The sequence below is a fragment of the Staurois parvus genome, unplaced genomic scaffold (genome assembly GCF_062004578.1).
Source record: "Staurois parvus isolate SC_StPar_1 unplaced genomic scaffold, SC_StPar_1.0 ptg001139l, whole genome shotgun sequence".
Classification (NCBI taxonomy): Eukaryota; Metazoa; Chordata; class Amphibia; order Anura; family Ranidae; genus Staurois; species Staurois parvus.
In genome coordinates this window covers 141408-157500 of record NW_028318935.1, presented here as the reverse complement: position 1 = coordinate 157500, position 16093 = coordinate 141408, and the positions used below count along the sequence as shown (strand labels likewise).

General features: G+C 40.4%; 1 protein-coding gene across 1 annotated transcript in view; it reads right to left on the bottom strand.

The window, feature by feature from the left end:
• DDX47 (DEAD-box helicase 47) overlaps nt 1-16093 on the bottom strand; it is a gene marked incomplete at its 5' end in the record, with an annotated part of 196184 nt that overhangs the window by 44979 nt on the left and 135112 nt on the right. The window contains one exon of the mRNA XM_089659240.1: nt 1914-1984. Within this exon, the coding sequence (XP_089515366.1) occupies nt 1914-1984 (71 nt within the window). The remainder of the gene's footprint in view (nt 1-1913; nt 1985-16093) is intronic.

The following is a 16093-nucleotide window of genomic DNA, read 5'->3' as shown; positions in this document are numbered from 1 at the left end:
TGGGGGATGAATTACTATATGGGGGATGAATTACTATGGGGGATGAATTACTATGGGGGATGAATTACTATATGGGAGATGTATTTTCAGTTTTAAAAATGTGGCTCTCAAAATAAATTTCAATCGTGGTTTTGGCGAGATTTGGCTCAGTTGAAAAAAAAGGTTGCCCACCACTGGCTTAGAAGAACCCATGGTGCTGATTTTTGGGGCAAGGTCAGATGAGTCTGGGCATTTAAAACCTTTGAGATTGACATCACCTGGTCTTCCCGGACAATGATTGAGAACAATCCATGACACTAGCAGGTCTCAGCTTTGCCAAGGGGCAGTGCATGCTATAAATTCTGCAGGGTGCCCAAACTTTTTCAGACGCCATTTTTTTGTTTTCTGTTATTTTGAAAGTGTAAATGATGGAAATAAAATCTAACTTTTGTTGACATATTATAAGAATGTCTAATCTGTAATTTGATGCCTTTTGGAGATTTTTCCATCTTTCCTTGGCTTCTCTAATGCACATTAATACAAATTTTTAGCTGGGGTGCCCAAACTTTCGATCCCCACTGTATATATATATATATATATATATATATATACATATATATATACATACATACACACACTGCTTAAATTGATGTATATATTACATATATTATATATACAAGTACCTGTAATACCTGTATTATTAGCTTCTGTTGAACAGGGAGGGATACACATACATCAAAATTCGTCTGGTTCCTGCTACACTGGCTGGATTTCAATACATGTATACACTGCTTTATCCCCAAATTACCAAAGCTTATGTATGTGTGTAGTAGGCATATTAGATTCTGAGCTTGTTTGGAGAGAAAGGATTGATATGAAAGGACCTATGTACTCTGCAGAGTGTGCTGTGGAATGTCATGACATAAAAGATGGAAGCAAAATCAATATAAACCTACTGCATTACAGACAGAAAGTAATTAAATGGTACAGCTTAAGCTTTTTATGTTTTTTTTTTATATGGATGCATTAAACACCTGCTTTGTTTTGATTGCTGTCTGTGTACCCGCTGGGAAGATCCACCCTCTCCATTTGTCCTGGTGACCCCTGTCACCAGGACAAATCAAACATTTTATGTCTGTCACCAGATTAGAAATTAAGGAATATCTTCCAATGGGGCACCTATTCCAATGACAACTGTCTAAAATTACATTACAATATTACATATTCCAATCTGATAGTACAATCAAGTTTAATACAAGCAGCTACATAAGCCAATTAAATCATTTGTAGCCAATCAAGCAGGCCTTTGCACTAGATTGTTGTTAGATCTAAAAGAGATTGTACTCAGATTGTAATGTGTGGTTAAATAGCCTAAGTCCATCTTTTCACTCTAAATAGTTTGTTTGGGCCAAGTTAGCCCAAATGAACAACAGTATTTCCATAACTAAGGTATTCTGGAGTTTTCAGCACCATATCATACTGGTGTAGCATCAGTTACATACAGTATGCAGCACTGTGTTCTAGCAGGAGTATGGAGACTTCCCACCTGCTGCCGGAAAAAAAATTGATTCAGGCTTAGTGCTTCCCAGGCATTCATAGGAAGACTTGTATTTTTATGAATGAATACAAAGGCTTCCTCTGTAAGTCTGAGGTAGAAATTGTGATATAATTTTCCCGCCTCTCCACTATTTAAAGTAAAATTAAGCCTGGACTTGGGCTTTAAGAGGGTACTTCCCTTAAATTCTTGTTATATCTGCAGGATAAGAATCAACAGAAGACAGTTTCAGACAGACATTCAAAACAATCTGAGTGATGTTAACCATTCTATCCTCTATCCATAACTTGAAAAAGAAAAAAAAAAAAAAAAAGCTTTAGATATACGCACTTCAATTTGTGTCATTGTATTTATAGCTGCAGTGATTAAAACTACTTACTGTGTTACAAAAGTAATTGCTTTTCCTGATCTTCCAGCACGTGCAGTCCTTCCCACTCTGTGTATATAATCCTGTGAGAGAAATAGTATGTGAGTTCCAACCAAAGAAACTTTCCCATCATTGCCGTCACCTTAAATTTACCATGACAAAGTAAATAAACAGGTTAAAAACCAAATATGCTTCACTATACATAAGCAAATAATGGAATAAATTACTATCCCTGTCAAATATAAAGAAATAGCTATTGGAAGCCAGCTAAATGAAGTGTGTGTGTTTTTATATTTACACACGCACACTTCTACACAGATACACACAGCTCCCACAAAAAAACTCTCTGCACAAACAGGATCGCTTATGAGAGACACTAGTAGTGCAACAGAACATGAAGTTCAACATGAACAAATGGAGTAAAGGTGTACCAGTTACCTAAATAAAAAAAAGATGTAGATATTAATGGTTGGTATGGAAGAGAGACATAAAACCCTGTCGTGAAAAATGAAAACAGAAAAGATTTTGTCTGAATATGATGCTCAAGAAATTACTCTGTAGATTAGAGATATATGTGGCACTGATCTACAGTCACTTTTTAACCACTTGACCTCAGGAAGGTTTTACCTCCATGACCAGGACATTTTTTTTCTGCTCAGCACTGTGCTACTTTAACTGGCAATTGCTCAGGCATGCAACACTGTACCTATATAAAAAAAATTATATTTTGGGGGGGCGTGTCCAAGATGGTGACCGGAGTGGCCGCGTAATCCACAGCTCCGGTGCCTCTCCTACCAATCCGCCGCCATCCGGGCAACGGCGGGCACCGGGGGTCTATCCGACCTTGCCCGCATCTGGAAGAGGGGAGCGGAGTGATTTTGGCCCCTCTCCGCAGCAGCGGTCGTACCCGGCCTGGTGCGGCCTACCGCAACACAGTCTACCCTCCTAATCCGCTGCCATCCGGGCAGCAACGAACCTCCGGAGGACACCGGAGGTCTTCCTGACCCTACCCGCACCTGGAAGAGGGGAGCGGTGAGTTTTTGGCCCCTCTCGGCAGCGGCGGACATACCTGGCCTGGTGAGGCCTGCCACTGCCTACTGGAGTCAGCGTAGGGGAGGGCGACCAACACCCATCGGGTCCCCTATCAGTGCGCCAGTGGCTGTGGCAGGCATTTGTGGTCCCGGAGGCCTCAATCACTACACACGAGGCCCCTACTGGGCCTAGAGGCTTGCTGTGGCCTGCAGTCACCTGGGAGTCAGGCATCTGGGCTCCCTACTCCCCCCCCCTCTGACCTGATCTGGGGCTCAGAGTCCTGGAGATACTGTACCAGGAGGTCCCCTGTGCGCTGACCCTATAACAGGGGTAGTGTCCTGCATCTGGATCTCTGGCCCTTATTGAGCACACTACCACAGCTTCAGTCCACTCCTCCTCTCCAGATGTTGAATCTCATTTTTACAATACAGAGATTGTGCTTAGACACTTGATCTCATCTATGTAACCATATCCTTGCACCAGTACCGGGTGGTATAGGTCTCTGGGGTCATAACTATCCTTGGCTATACAAAATTTCCATTGATCACCCCCAGGAGACTTCCTGCATGCTGTCCACCAAAAAGAAAAGTAGGGGTAATGCTCAAAAATCCCGTACAACATATTTAATGAAAATGCAAAAGATTTACAGCATGTCTCAAGATACTACAGAACGAGCATCTCCATCCGGTTCCACACAAGATACCGCAGCCCATCCTTCAGTTCAGGACAGTGAATATGCACAGCAACTTACAAAGGGGGATTTGGAATCCTGCTTGGAAACTATGTACACCAAGTTAGCTGCTAAATTCCAATCAGAACTCCACAAGAGCACAAATGTCCTTTCTCAGAAAATAGCTACGTTGGCTCCAGAACTGATTGTTTGGAAACAAAACATGATGAGCTCAGCTTCGCTTATGGCGAGCTCTCCAGAGATCACAATCATTTACAAACGGCCTTTATGCAGTTGCAGGCGCAGGTTGAGGATCTTGACAATCGCAACTGCAGGAATAATCTGCGAGTTTGGGGAGTCCCAGAGACTGACTGATCTTTCACAAGCCACAACCAAGCTATTCAGATCCCTCCTCCCGGACCATGATCCTGGGTCCTTTGCTTGTGATCGCATCCATAGAGCTCTGCGTCCAAAACCTCCTAATGATAAACCGCCTTGCGACATTGTTCTATGTATGAAAGATTTCTTGACCAAAGAAGACATACTTAGGGCTGCTCATAATACCCCAACGATCGCTTTTGAAGGCTCAACTTTGCAAATATTTCCAGATGTTTCTCCAGCTACGTTGGAGAAACGCATAAAAATGAAGGAAATCACATCCACTCTTTTTTCAGCTCATATCCGCTACAAATGGGGATTTCCCTTTAAGCTGATAGTCCCACACAATGGCAGCACATACAGAGCTACATTTCTTCCTGAAGGCTGAGAAAGTTTGGCTAAATTAGGCCTGGTGGATGTTCCCTCGCCTCAACGTCCACCTTCCACTCCTCGGGTATCTCCCATTTGGCATACTCCATCTCCATGAAGGGAAAGGAGGAGAGTCAGGCAAGAACCAGGATGAAAGGATTTTGCTAATTTGCATATCCTACATTCTTTGAAAAGGTTTTGGGCAATGCTGTGATCTATTCATATTCATATGTTTATTATAATTGTTTTCCTTTTCTATTATCTGGAGGAGCAAAAGAAATTGGGCCCGATTGGCCCTTTGAGGTTAAATTTTTCTGTCTTTTCAGGAAAGGCAGATAGCCTACCTGATCCATGGTTTATTGTGATTTCTTTAGTTGTAGGGGCTCTTAAAGCCCCAATTCTATTTTTGTGACAATTTTGGTACATAACATTGTTTATACACCAATTTGTGGATGTCCCAGCCGCCATATTGGGGCTTGGATGCTCCATAAATTGATACTGGCGGATTTTGCCTTCTCCGTTGCGGATCCGGATGCTCCACTGACTAAACATACTATCTTGGATACTTTTCAGATGAATACCATAATGCTGACTGAAATTATTCTTATTTGCCATGGTTATCCATTGCATCTCACATAATGTGCAGGGTTTCAACTCACCAAATAAACGTAAAACTGCCTTCCTTCAGTATAAACGCCTAGGGGCAAAAATTATTTTATTACAGGAAACTAAGTTTGCAGCCGCTAAACACCCGACATATTTTCATAGATCTTACAAACAGGGGTTCTACACCTTACATTCTACTAAAAGTAGAGGCGTGGCTATTTTTTTACACAACTCATTTCCCTTCGATATTCAACATATTTATCATGATCCTGAGAGCAGATTTATCATTATTAAAGGGAAACTTTTGGGTCGTGAACTCACAATCGCTAATATTTATGCACCAAATTCGGCGCAAGCGTCCTTTTCCAGTTTTTCTAAATTCTTGATAGGTTTCTATCCCCTCATTTATTGGTGGGAGGTGATTTTAATTTGGTAGCTAACCCCCTTTTAGACAGAAGCTCATCCTCACCATCCTCAGGCCTTCCCAAAATCCCTTACCAAAAAATTAGATACACTTCGACTGGTAGACTCCTGAAGAGCTTATAATGTAGGAGCTAGAGATTATACATTTTATTCCCACCAACATTACTCTTATGCTAGACTTGATTATATCTATTGTTCCCTCATTCAGCTAGCTAACTCTAGGAAAGCTTGCATTCACTTAAGCCCCTGGTTGGATCATATTATTATGGCGCTCTCACTTTCATAGGTTTAGCACCTACCACCTACTCCTGGCAACTTAACGACTCTATGCTTACGGACACTAACTCTCGCCAAGAAGTAGTCACGTCTATTCAAGAATACTTTCAGTCAAACACAACTCCCAATATTTCCCTGGCTATCTTGTGGGTAGCCCATAAGGTGGTCTTGTGAGATCGCCTTATTTCAATGGCTTCTTCTAGAAATAGGGAGTGGTGGAAACAAATTCAGAAACTTTCCCGAGAATTGGAAGAACATTATAGGGCTCATGTTGGCAACTAATCTCTTCTTAACAAGACAATGTTATCGCAAAAGCGTCTAGAATTGAATACTTTACTTTCCCAGAAAACTGAAAAGGCTCTACGCTGGTCAAAGGCTTCTTTTTTATTACAAAGTAACTCAGCGTCTACTATGTTCGTACGGAAATTAAACCAATCTATATGACCCCCACATATCTACAAGTTACGTACTAAGTCCGGCAATATCTCCTCTTTTCCTCCTGAAGTCCTGGGTATTTTTGAGAATTTTTATTCCACCCTATTAGCTCCCCCACAACCAACTTCCGCTCCCCCAAACGGTTCATGGCTTAATTCCATACCCCTCCGTTCTCACACCCTCTCAGATATCCTCTCTCAATGCTCTGTGCACTTTGGAGGAAATAACCCGCGCGATTAGCGCACAAAGAACTTCCACAGCACCGGGCCCCGATGGGTTTACTGCCAGTTATTATAAACATTTTGCCCCTACATTAGCTCCCTTTTTGATGTCATTATTCAATGTCTTGCAGGGAGGCAGGTTTCCTGAGGAGATGCTGTTGGCCAACATGTCTCTATTACCTACAGTGGGGCAAAAAAGTATTTAGTCAGCCACCAATTGTGCAAGTTCTCCCACTTAAAAAGATGAGAGAGGCCTGTAATTGGCATCATAGGCAGACCTCAACTATGAGAGACAAAATGAGAAAAAAAATCCAGACAATCACATTGGCTGATTTGGAAAGAATTTATTTGCAAATTATGGTGGAAAATAAGTAAATATCTGCATGGAGGAATGGGCCAACATACCAGCAACAGTGTGTTCCAACCTTGTGAAGACTTACAGGAAACGTTTGACCTCTGTCATTGCCAACAAAGGATATATAACAAAGTATTAAGATGAACTTTTGATATTCAAAAGTTTATCTCAATACTTTGTTATATATCCTTTGTTGGCAATGACAGAAGTCAAACGTTTCCTGTAAGTCTTCACAAGGTTGGCACACACTGTTGCTGGTATGTTGGCGCATTCTTCCATGCAGATCTCCTCTAGAGCAGTGATGTTTTGGGGCTGTCGCTGGGCAACACGGACTTTCAACTCCCTCCAAAGGTTTTCTATGGGGTTGAGATCTGGACACTGGCTAGGCCACTCCAGGACCTTGAAATGCTTCTTACGAAGCCACTCCTTCGTTGCCCGGGCGGTATGTTTGGGATCATTGTCATGTTGGAAGACCCAGCCACGTTTCATCTTCAATGCCCTTGCTGATGGAAGGAGGTTTGCACTCAAAATCTCACAATACATGGTCCCATTCATTCTGTCCTGTACATAGATCAGTCGTCCTGGTCCAATTGCGGAGAAACAGCCCCAAAGCATGTTGCCACCCCCATGCTTCACAGTAGGTATGGTGTTCTTTGGATGCAACTCAGCATTCTCTCCCCTAAAATAAGAATAAGACCTCCGGCTGCAACTCTGATTTTTTCACACTGGGCAGGGGCACCCATCAGGGCTGCCCTCTTTTGCCCTTATTATTTTCGCTTGTTTTGGAACCCTTGACAATTGCAATAAGATCACATTCAGACATTTCTGGTTACTAATTATTGGTTTCACAATTCAAAATATGTATGTATGCAGATGAGGTTATGCTTTTCCTTAGTGTCATTACCCAATTTATGCGCATTATTGAATGACTTTGCAACAGTATCAGGTCTTACTGTAAATTTTACTAAATCATTAGTTATGCCTATAAATGTTCCCGATTCCCTGAGTGCATCGCTTCGCAATTATTTTCCATTTTGTTGGGCCACAGACCGGATTTCATATCTAGGTATTAGCCTCACCCCCAAAATTATTTGCTAAATACCCACCATGTGTGTCACGCCTCTCTAATCTGTTGAAGATCTGGCATGGATACCCTATCTCATTCTTGGGTAGAGTCACGGCAGTAAAAGTGAATGTCTTGCCTAAATTACTTTATTTATTTAGAGCACTCCCAATCCCGGTCTCGAAAACGTTCCTAGACCGCTTTCAACGGATGATTAATAACTTTATTTGGCCTAACGAACGCCCTCGTTTTACTTCATCGGTCCTATACTGGTCGCAACAGGCCTCTGTCTCCCCAATTTCTGGCTTAACTACCTGTCGGCCCGTTTCGCACAGCTATCACAATGGGCGACTATTAATTCCCAGGTCCCATGGATCACATTTGATTCTCAGTCTATACGTCCGTTCTATCTACCAGGCATATTATGGTCAAAAATTCTCCCCCCCCCCGCTCGTTATGGACATACAAGTAACGGTGCACGGTGGGCACAGCACAAGGTTTCAACACTTTAAAGTTTTCTGTGTCACATAAAATAATTTCAGCACTGGACTTTAATTTCTTCTTTATTACTTTTTATCACAGGACTTTTTTTGAACTTGTATATATATATTTTCAAGTCACAGGATTTGTGTAATATCACATCATGTGTCATATTAAGTTGTTTATTTTTATTTATGTATTTTTTGTTACAGAAATAATGGTGAAGACAAAGAATGATACATAATATGAGTGATAATTGATGTTTGATGATAGTATTATGAAGTGTATGCGCCACTTGTATTCACTAGAATAGGGGTGATACTTATATTTTTATGCATACTTTGTGTTAACAGATTCCTCTCTTCACACATTTCTCTGTTGCACTGTATTCTGACAGCAGCATTGGCTGCTGATTCAGAACATTTTCCCAGCATGTCACTTCGACAGAAGCCAACAAAATTAAGGACTTCTGAAGGACAAACACTGACTGAAATTTGGTTGATCCCTGCAAACCAGCCAAATTTTGATCAGTGTATGGTCCCCCTTTAGTAAAATTGTCATTTAACACTGAAGCAAACAAAAAAACAAAATAAAACAAAAAAAAATAACTGCACTTTTAGTGCGGGTACACTTATTGGGATTCAATGCCCATGCCCAAAACCCCCCTCCTCTTCCCCTCAAAAGGTAAGTACCGTATTTAAAATACTCGCAGAACATGTTGCATTCTGTGAAAACAATAGAAAGACTTTTCTGAATGTGGTAGAACAGGGGTCTCCAAACAATGGCCTGTGGCAATTTTTTTTTATCAGTCCCACAGCTAGGAACAGTGGTGTTTCCTTGGGACCCATTGCTCTCACACAAACCTCACCTGAGGTCAGCTGAGGTCCATTTCTTTATCTCCCCAGTCTCCAGCATGAGTTCCCCTGGCTGTGTCATCCTCCCTCTCATCATTTCCTAGGACCTCTTGGGACTTGGCAACCAATCACATGCTTGTCCCAGCATTCACAAGAGGATAACATTTCCACTCTGCCTTTAGGCTCCCATTCTGCTATGGGCACGCCACAAGTTTTTTAAGCTGGCCATCCATGGAAGTCTCCCCATGTTTTTTCTTTCAACCCGCTGTTTGAAAGAAAAAATTGACCCATCTATGGCCTGCGTAAAGTAAGGAGGACTTTCATGTGGACTCTGATAAAAAGGGGGTTCTGATGTGATGTGGTGAGAAGGAGGGAAATTAAATTAGCAAACTTCTTGTAGTAAGAGGCTGAAAAGCCAGCTGGGCTGGGGTGTTTTCTGAGCTTAAGATCTTTGATTGCGGACAAAGTTTCAGATCGCGAAATTGGCTTCTCTAAGGTTTCAAGGTGTTGAGTAGCTAAAGTTGGAAAAAAGAGGTGGGCGAGAAGATTCTCAGCTCGAGATTGGTCAAAGGGCTCAGTCTGGGAATATAGTAAGGCTAAGTGTTTGCGGAAGACGCAAAGTATTCAAACTAGGTTACTGGTATAATCCCCGCGTGAGAGTTTAAGGCGAATAGGCTTGGCGGTATGGTCTAATCTACAGAGTGAAAGAGCTAGGAAAGAATTGGGCTTATTTGCTTGGGTGTAATATTTGTGGCGAGACCTGCATAGAGAGCGTTCAGCTTGGTCTGCCAGAAAGAGGTCAAGTTTCACACGGGCTTGCTCCAAAGCTTTGCGGTGGGAAGGGGAAGGATTGGACTGAAACAGAAGGTGGGACTGGTTATAGGCCGCCTTAAGGCGGAGGCAAGTTTGCGGTTTTTCTTTGCGGAGAAAGGAAGACTTACTAATACAGAGCCCTTGGAGGACAGGCTTATGTGCTTCCCATAACAGGAGAGGGGAGATATCTGGGGTGGAATTCAAATCTAAATATTCCTTAAGAGCATTCTCGAGATCAAGGCTATGCATAGGGTGGGAGAATAGGTTGTTGTTAATTACCCAAGAACTGTTAGAAGCTGGGGGGGACAGGGATCAGAGAGACGTAGAGACTGCACAATGGTCAGACCATGGAATAGGAAGGATGTCAGAGACTAGAAGTCTGGAGGAGGTGCCAACGGTAATAAATATGTGGTCAATACGTGAGAACAATTTATGAGGGTGGGAGTAGAAAGTGTATCTACGCTTTACCGGGTGGAGTTCTCTCCAGAAATCTACCAGGGAGTGGGAGTTGTTGGAAAGAGCGTAAAGTGGCTGGGGGGAGGGGTGGTTGAGGAGATTTGTAAAGAAAGGGGTATATTGGGAGTCCTCCTGCGCTGCTATGGACCACCCTCCCCTTTCCCTAGTTAACAGCTGCTAACACTCTGGCTGATACCCACAAGCAGTGTTCAAATAAATAATATAATAGTGTAGCGCTTGATAACATATAAAACAACTAAAATAAATTAGGTACATAAACCTAGTGACAACTCCTAGTGTCTAAAATATACGTGCTCTTAACAAGTGTAACTTAATTCATGAGTGAAAAACCTCATAAAACATAATAGTGTTATTATAACCACACAGCATAATATTTTGTGTTAGTGCCACTCCTAATTAATATAACATGTGATCGTGCCAAATCACTAAAGTAAGTATATTGTCCAATATCCAAAAAAACAAATATAAAACAGTGAAGTCCAAGTGATGATTAGATACACATGCAATGTGTTAACATGGTGTCACTCGTGAGATATCCACTCTGCCACTTTGGCTGCAATGCCTCCTCACCTCCTTTCTACGACCCCTAGGGGCCAACAAGCCTTTTGGATCAACTTGGATCCTCAGCACTCCTGGATGGTACCTCTCAGGCTATCCTTCTGTTTTGACCTCCTCCGCACCTTTCCGCCTCGCGGAGACCTCTACTCCGATCCTCTGTAAATCCTCACTCTCACAATGGTGAGTTCAAGAAAAGAGATCCTCCATAGTGTAGTAATTAAAATCACCAGCTTTTTATTTGTAAAATCGAAAGTCACTCACATTTGTGTACAGCGTTTTCTTCTCCCCTGCATGGGTAAACTGCACTCATGTAAGGCTCTGGGAAAATGGCGTCCCGTACCGGAAGTGCGTCACTCGGGACTCCGGAAACTGCGTCTCTGCGTGCCTACGCGTTACGTCACGTACCTCGTGACTTCATCTGGGTACCGCTAGAGAGACTCAGATCTCTTTTATAATGAATGGGAGGTGTATACACCTCCCCTTCATTAACATGTGTATGGCCGCCGCCATTTTCATGAAGCCTACTCCCAGGGACTTCTATTAGGCAAATAGCCTAGTGCTCAAATCATTACAATATCTTTTATATACGATTAGTTAGTCCACATCCTTCAACATTAGACTATCTGTCTTAGCTGCGCTGACATACATAAATATTTAGTAACCTCTTTAATTAATGGCATAAAATAGATAAGAAATACAAAAAAACTTTTTAATTATTAAAAAACTTTTTAACTATTAAAAAATAGGAATTCATAATAAAAATCAATATTCATGATTCTGATTAAAGTGACTTATGAACATAATTAATTCATTCCCTGTACTCCCTGTCTACAAATATGACTAAATATAATCAGATACCCACCTCATATACTCACATGAGTATACATATATACCCATATGCGCAAATATAAATATTAATCATATAAAAATAAATATTAAATAAAAATAAGTTTTTTATATATAAGCAAAAACTAAAATCCTTTATGCTTGCAGTTTACCCATACATCACAATCTTAAAAGCTAACTTAAAATGGGTCTAAAGCATAAACTACTCAGCTTCCACAATATATTTAATATAATAAAAATACTAATTAAAAGATTAAAAATCACTAATAAAACAATTGAGGTCAAATTCTACGTTTAAACCTCTTGGGACCAAGGTTCTCATATCATGTATCCAACGCGACTCTGCTTGACTTAATGATTTGACCTTATTACTACCTCTCCAATGCTTTTTATATCTCTCTATGCCCCAAAATTTCATTTTACTAGGGTCCCTGTTATGGTATAGGGAGAAATGTTTTGATACATTGTGTTTCGGATACCCTTTTAAAATATTTCTCACATGTTCCCCCAGTCTCTTCCATAGTGGTCTCTTGGTTCTGCCTATATATTGGTATCCGCATTCGCATTCCAGGCAGTACACCACTCCTATGGTTTTACACGTTATAAAATCTTTGATAGTATATTCCTGTCCAGTAGTGTTAACCCTAAAGCTTTTCCGTTTCATATTTTTTGTGGCTTTACAAGCAAGGCAATTTTTACATGGGAAAAAACCTATATCATTTAAAAAAGTCAGTCTATTTGTACATGGAGGATCTAGCACACTTTTTACCACCCTAGATTTGACTGTGGGTGCTTTGCGATACACAAACCTTGGATGGTCTGATATGACTGTAGTTAGCCCAGGGTCCAATTTCAAAATATTCCAATGTCTTTTGAAAATTGATTCTATTTTTTTATATTGGATATTGTAATCCAATACTATAGGAACCTCTTCATTATTAATACCTTCTTTATTTTTATCTTTATCCTTCAATAGTTCCTCTCTTTCCATATTGCCAACTTCTCTTATCTTCTGAGTAATCATATCTTCTGAGTACCCTTTCTCTATAAATCTGGATCCCAGTTTATTCGCTTGTTTCAAATAATCATCATGTCTAGTACAGTTCCTCCTCACTCTCACAAACTGGCCTTTCGGTATATTGTATAGCCATGGAGGAAAGTGGCAACTTCCCATTGGTATGTAGCCATTCCGGTCCACATCTTTAAAGAATGTTTTTGTTGTAAATGTACCATTCCCAAGTATTATATTTAAATCTAGAAATTTAATTTCCTCTTTACTATGTTCCCATGTGAACTTTATATTTTTACCATTAGTATTCAATTTATATAGAAAATTCACCAATGCTGTTTCTTCTCCTTCCCATATTATTAAAACATCATCAATAAACCTCTTGTATACTTTTAGTTCTTCCGGATAGTTAGTGTATATCTCCGTTTCCTCCCAACACGCCATAAAGATATTCGCCACACTTGGTGCATACCTAGCACCCATTGCTACGCCTCTTATTTGTTTATAGTAGGTACCGCTATGCCAAAAATAATTGTGACTTAAGGAAAAATCCAAGCATTCCAGCAGGTATTTCCTTTGGGTCCATGTTAAATTGCTATATTTTCTGAGTCCCCAGTCTACTGACTTCATTGCATCATCATGTCCTATTATTGTGTACAATGATGCCACGTCAGCACTGGCTGCATACACTTTTTTTGTTCCTTTATATTCTTCTAAAATCTGTATCAGGTGTTTGGTATCTCTTAGATAAGCCCTTGTGTTTTTCACTACTGGTTGCAGGAACTCATCTATATATTCCCCCATTCTGGCTAGTACCGATTCTATACCATTCACAATTGGTCTGCCAGGTGGGTTTTCATTATTTTTGTGAATTTTTGGGACCGTATAGATTACAGGTACCCTACATAGGTCAGGGACTAGGTATTTGGATTCTTTCTTATTAAGAATCTTTTTTTCCAAACCTTTCTTTACCAGTTTTTCTAATTCCTTTTTATACATCAAAGTAGGATCCTTCTTTAACACTTGGTAAGTAGATTCATCATTAAGCTGAGTGGAGAGTTCTTTTAAATAATAATCTTTCGATAATATCACAATCCCACCCCCTTTATCGGCTGGCCTAATCACTATATCCTCTCGTTTGGATAACCTCTTGATCCCTGTTTCTAGGCCTATATTTTTCTTAATTGTCGGAACCTTCAATTTTTCTATATCCTGATTGACTAATTTCTTAAAAACCTCTATTTGGCTATTGTTATTAATCTGTGGGTTAAAAAGTGATCTGTTTTTAAGATTAGTATGGATAAAACTGCTACTCGGGGCATTACTAACACAATTTTTAGCCCCTGGTAATCCTATAAAATATTTTTTTATATTTAGTCTTCTGATAAATTTTTGGGTGTCTATGTAGACTTTAAATTTGTTCATGGCCGCAGGAGGGGCATATTTCAGGCCTCTATCCAATACCATAAGCTCCTCCTTGGATAATGAGGAGCCACTAATATTGAACACCCCATCCCCTATTGTTCTCTTTTTCTTTTGCTTTTTGAATCCGGCTCTACATCCCCTCCTTTTCTTGGGCTCTTTTTCTTTTCTCTTTGGGGGCTCCTCTCCCCTGGGTGTCTCTCTAAAAAATCCCCTTGTCTGTACTCCTGCCTCAATGGCTCAAACCTATTATAGGTGGGTATGGGGCTTCTATATTCATATCTTGGGGGGTCCCATCTATCATATAGATCTGGACCATCATACCTAGGTCCATATGGTCTTGGGATATATGGTCTTTGCTGGAAATTATTGTAATTGGGCCCCGGTGGGTAGTACGGCCTATTATTTTGATAATATCTATTATTATATGGCGGGCCTTTCTTATAGTTGTTGTTATTATTGGGTCCCCTATAGCCACCATTTCCATTTTTTGGTTTATAACCATTTTTAGGTGTTCTATAGTTCTGAGTGTTATCTTGCACTTGAATGGGTTGTTGATTCTTATAAATTGGTGCAGGATCGCCTTTATTTTCCTCTCTTTCTTTTACTGGAGTAGTATTGGTTGAGGCCAGCTCAACTTCATTATTCGCTGATTGCCATTTAAATACTTGATTTTTCTTCATATCGTTTAAATCTCTCTGGTATTTTTTTGTCTTCCTGTATTTAACTTCCTGGTCTACTCTTTCTAGGTCTTTGTTGAGGCGATTCGTTAGATTTTGTATCTCTACTGTGTCTTTGAATGGTACAATTTTTTCTTTAATCTCCCCTATTTGTTTATCCAAATTTCTCAATTTTCTTTGTTTCCTTTTCAACAGGAACATGACCAATTCCAGGCCTTTTTCATGGAAAAAATTAAACCATTCATCCACTGCTTCTGGATCTGTTAGTCCATCACAGATGGGTATATCCCATCTGATTCTTCTGGGCACTAATTTATCTTGTAGATACTTTTCATGTGTCACTATGTCCCACCATAGCGACACTTTTTTCTCCATTAGGTGGCCTAACTTCCTATATTGGGTTTCCAAATCACCCATAGGTCCCGTATTGGATTGATTAAAGACTTCCTCTAAGTTAATGGACCTGTTTTCCAGGAAGCCAAAAACATCCATAGTAGCTGCTAGAGGTAAGGATAGGTACTATGCAATGAATATATTGGGAGTCCTCCTGCGCTGCTATGGACCACCCTCCCCTTTCCCTAGTTAACAGCTGCTAACACTCTGGCTGATACCCACAAGCAGTGTTCAAATAAATAATATAATAGTGTAGCGCTTGATAACATATAAAACAACTAAAATAAATAAATTAGGTACATAAACCTAGTGACAACTCCTAGTGTCTAAAATATACGTGCTCTTAACAAGTGTAACTTAATTCATGAGTGAAAAACCTCATAAAACATAATAGTGTTATTATAACCACACAGCATAATATTTTGTGTTAGTGCCACTCCTAATTAATATAACATGTGATCGTGCCAAATCACTAAAGTAAGTATATTGTCCAATATCCAAAAAAACAAATATAAAACAGTGAAGTCCAAGTGATGATTAGATACACATGCAATGTGTTAACATGGTGTCACTCGTGAGATATCCACTCTGCCACTTTGGCTGCAATGCCTCCTCACCTCCTTTCTACGACCCCTAGGGGCCAACAAGCCTTTTGGATCAACTTGGATCCTCAGCACTCCTGGATGGTACCTCTCAGGCTATCCTTCTGTTTTGACCTCCTCCGCACCTTTCCGCCTCGCGGAGACCTCTACTCCGATCCTCTGTAAATCCTCACTCTCACAATGGTGAGTTCAAGAAAAGAGATCCTCCATAGTGTAGTAATTAAAATCAC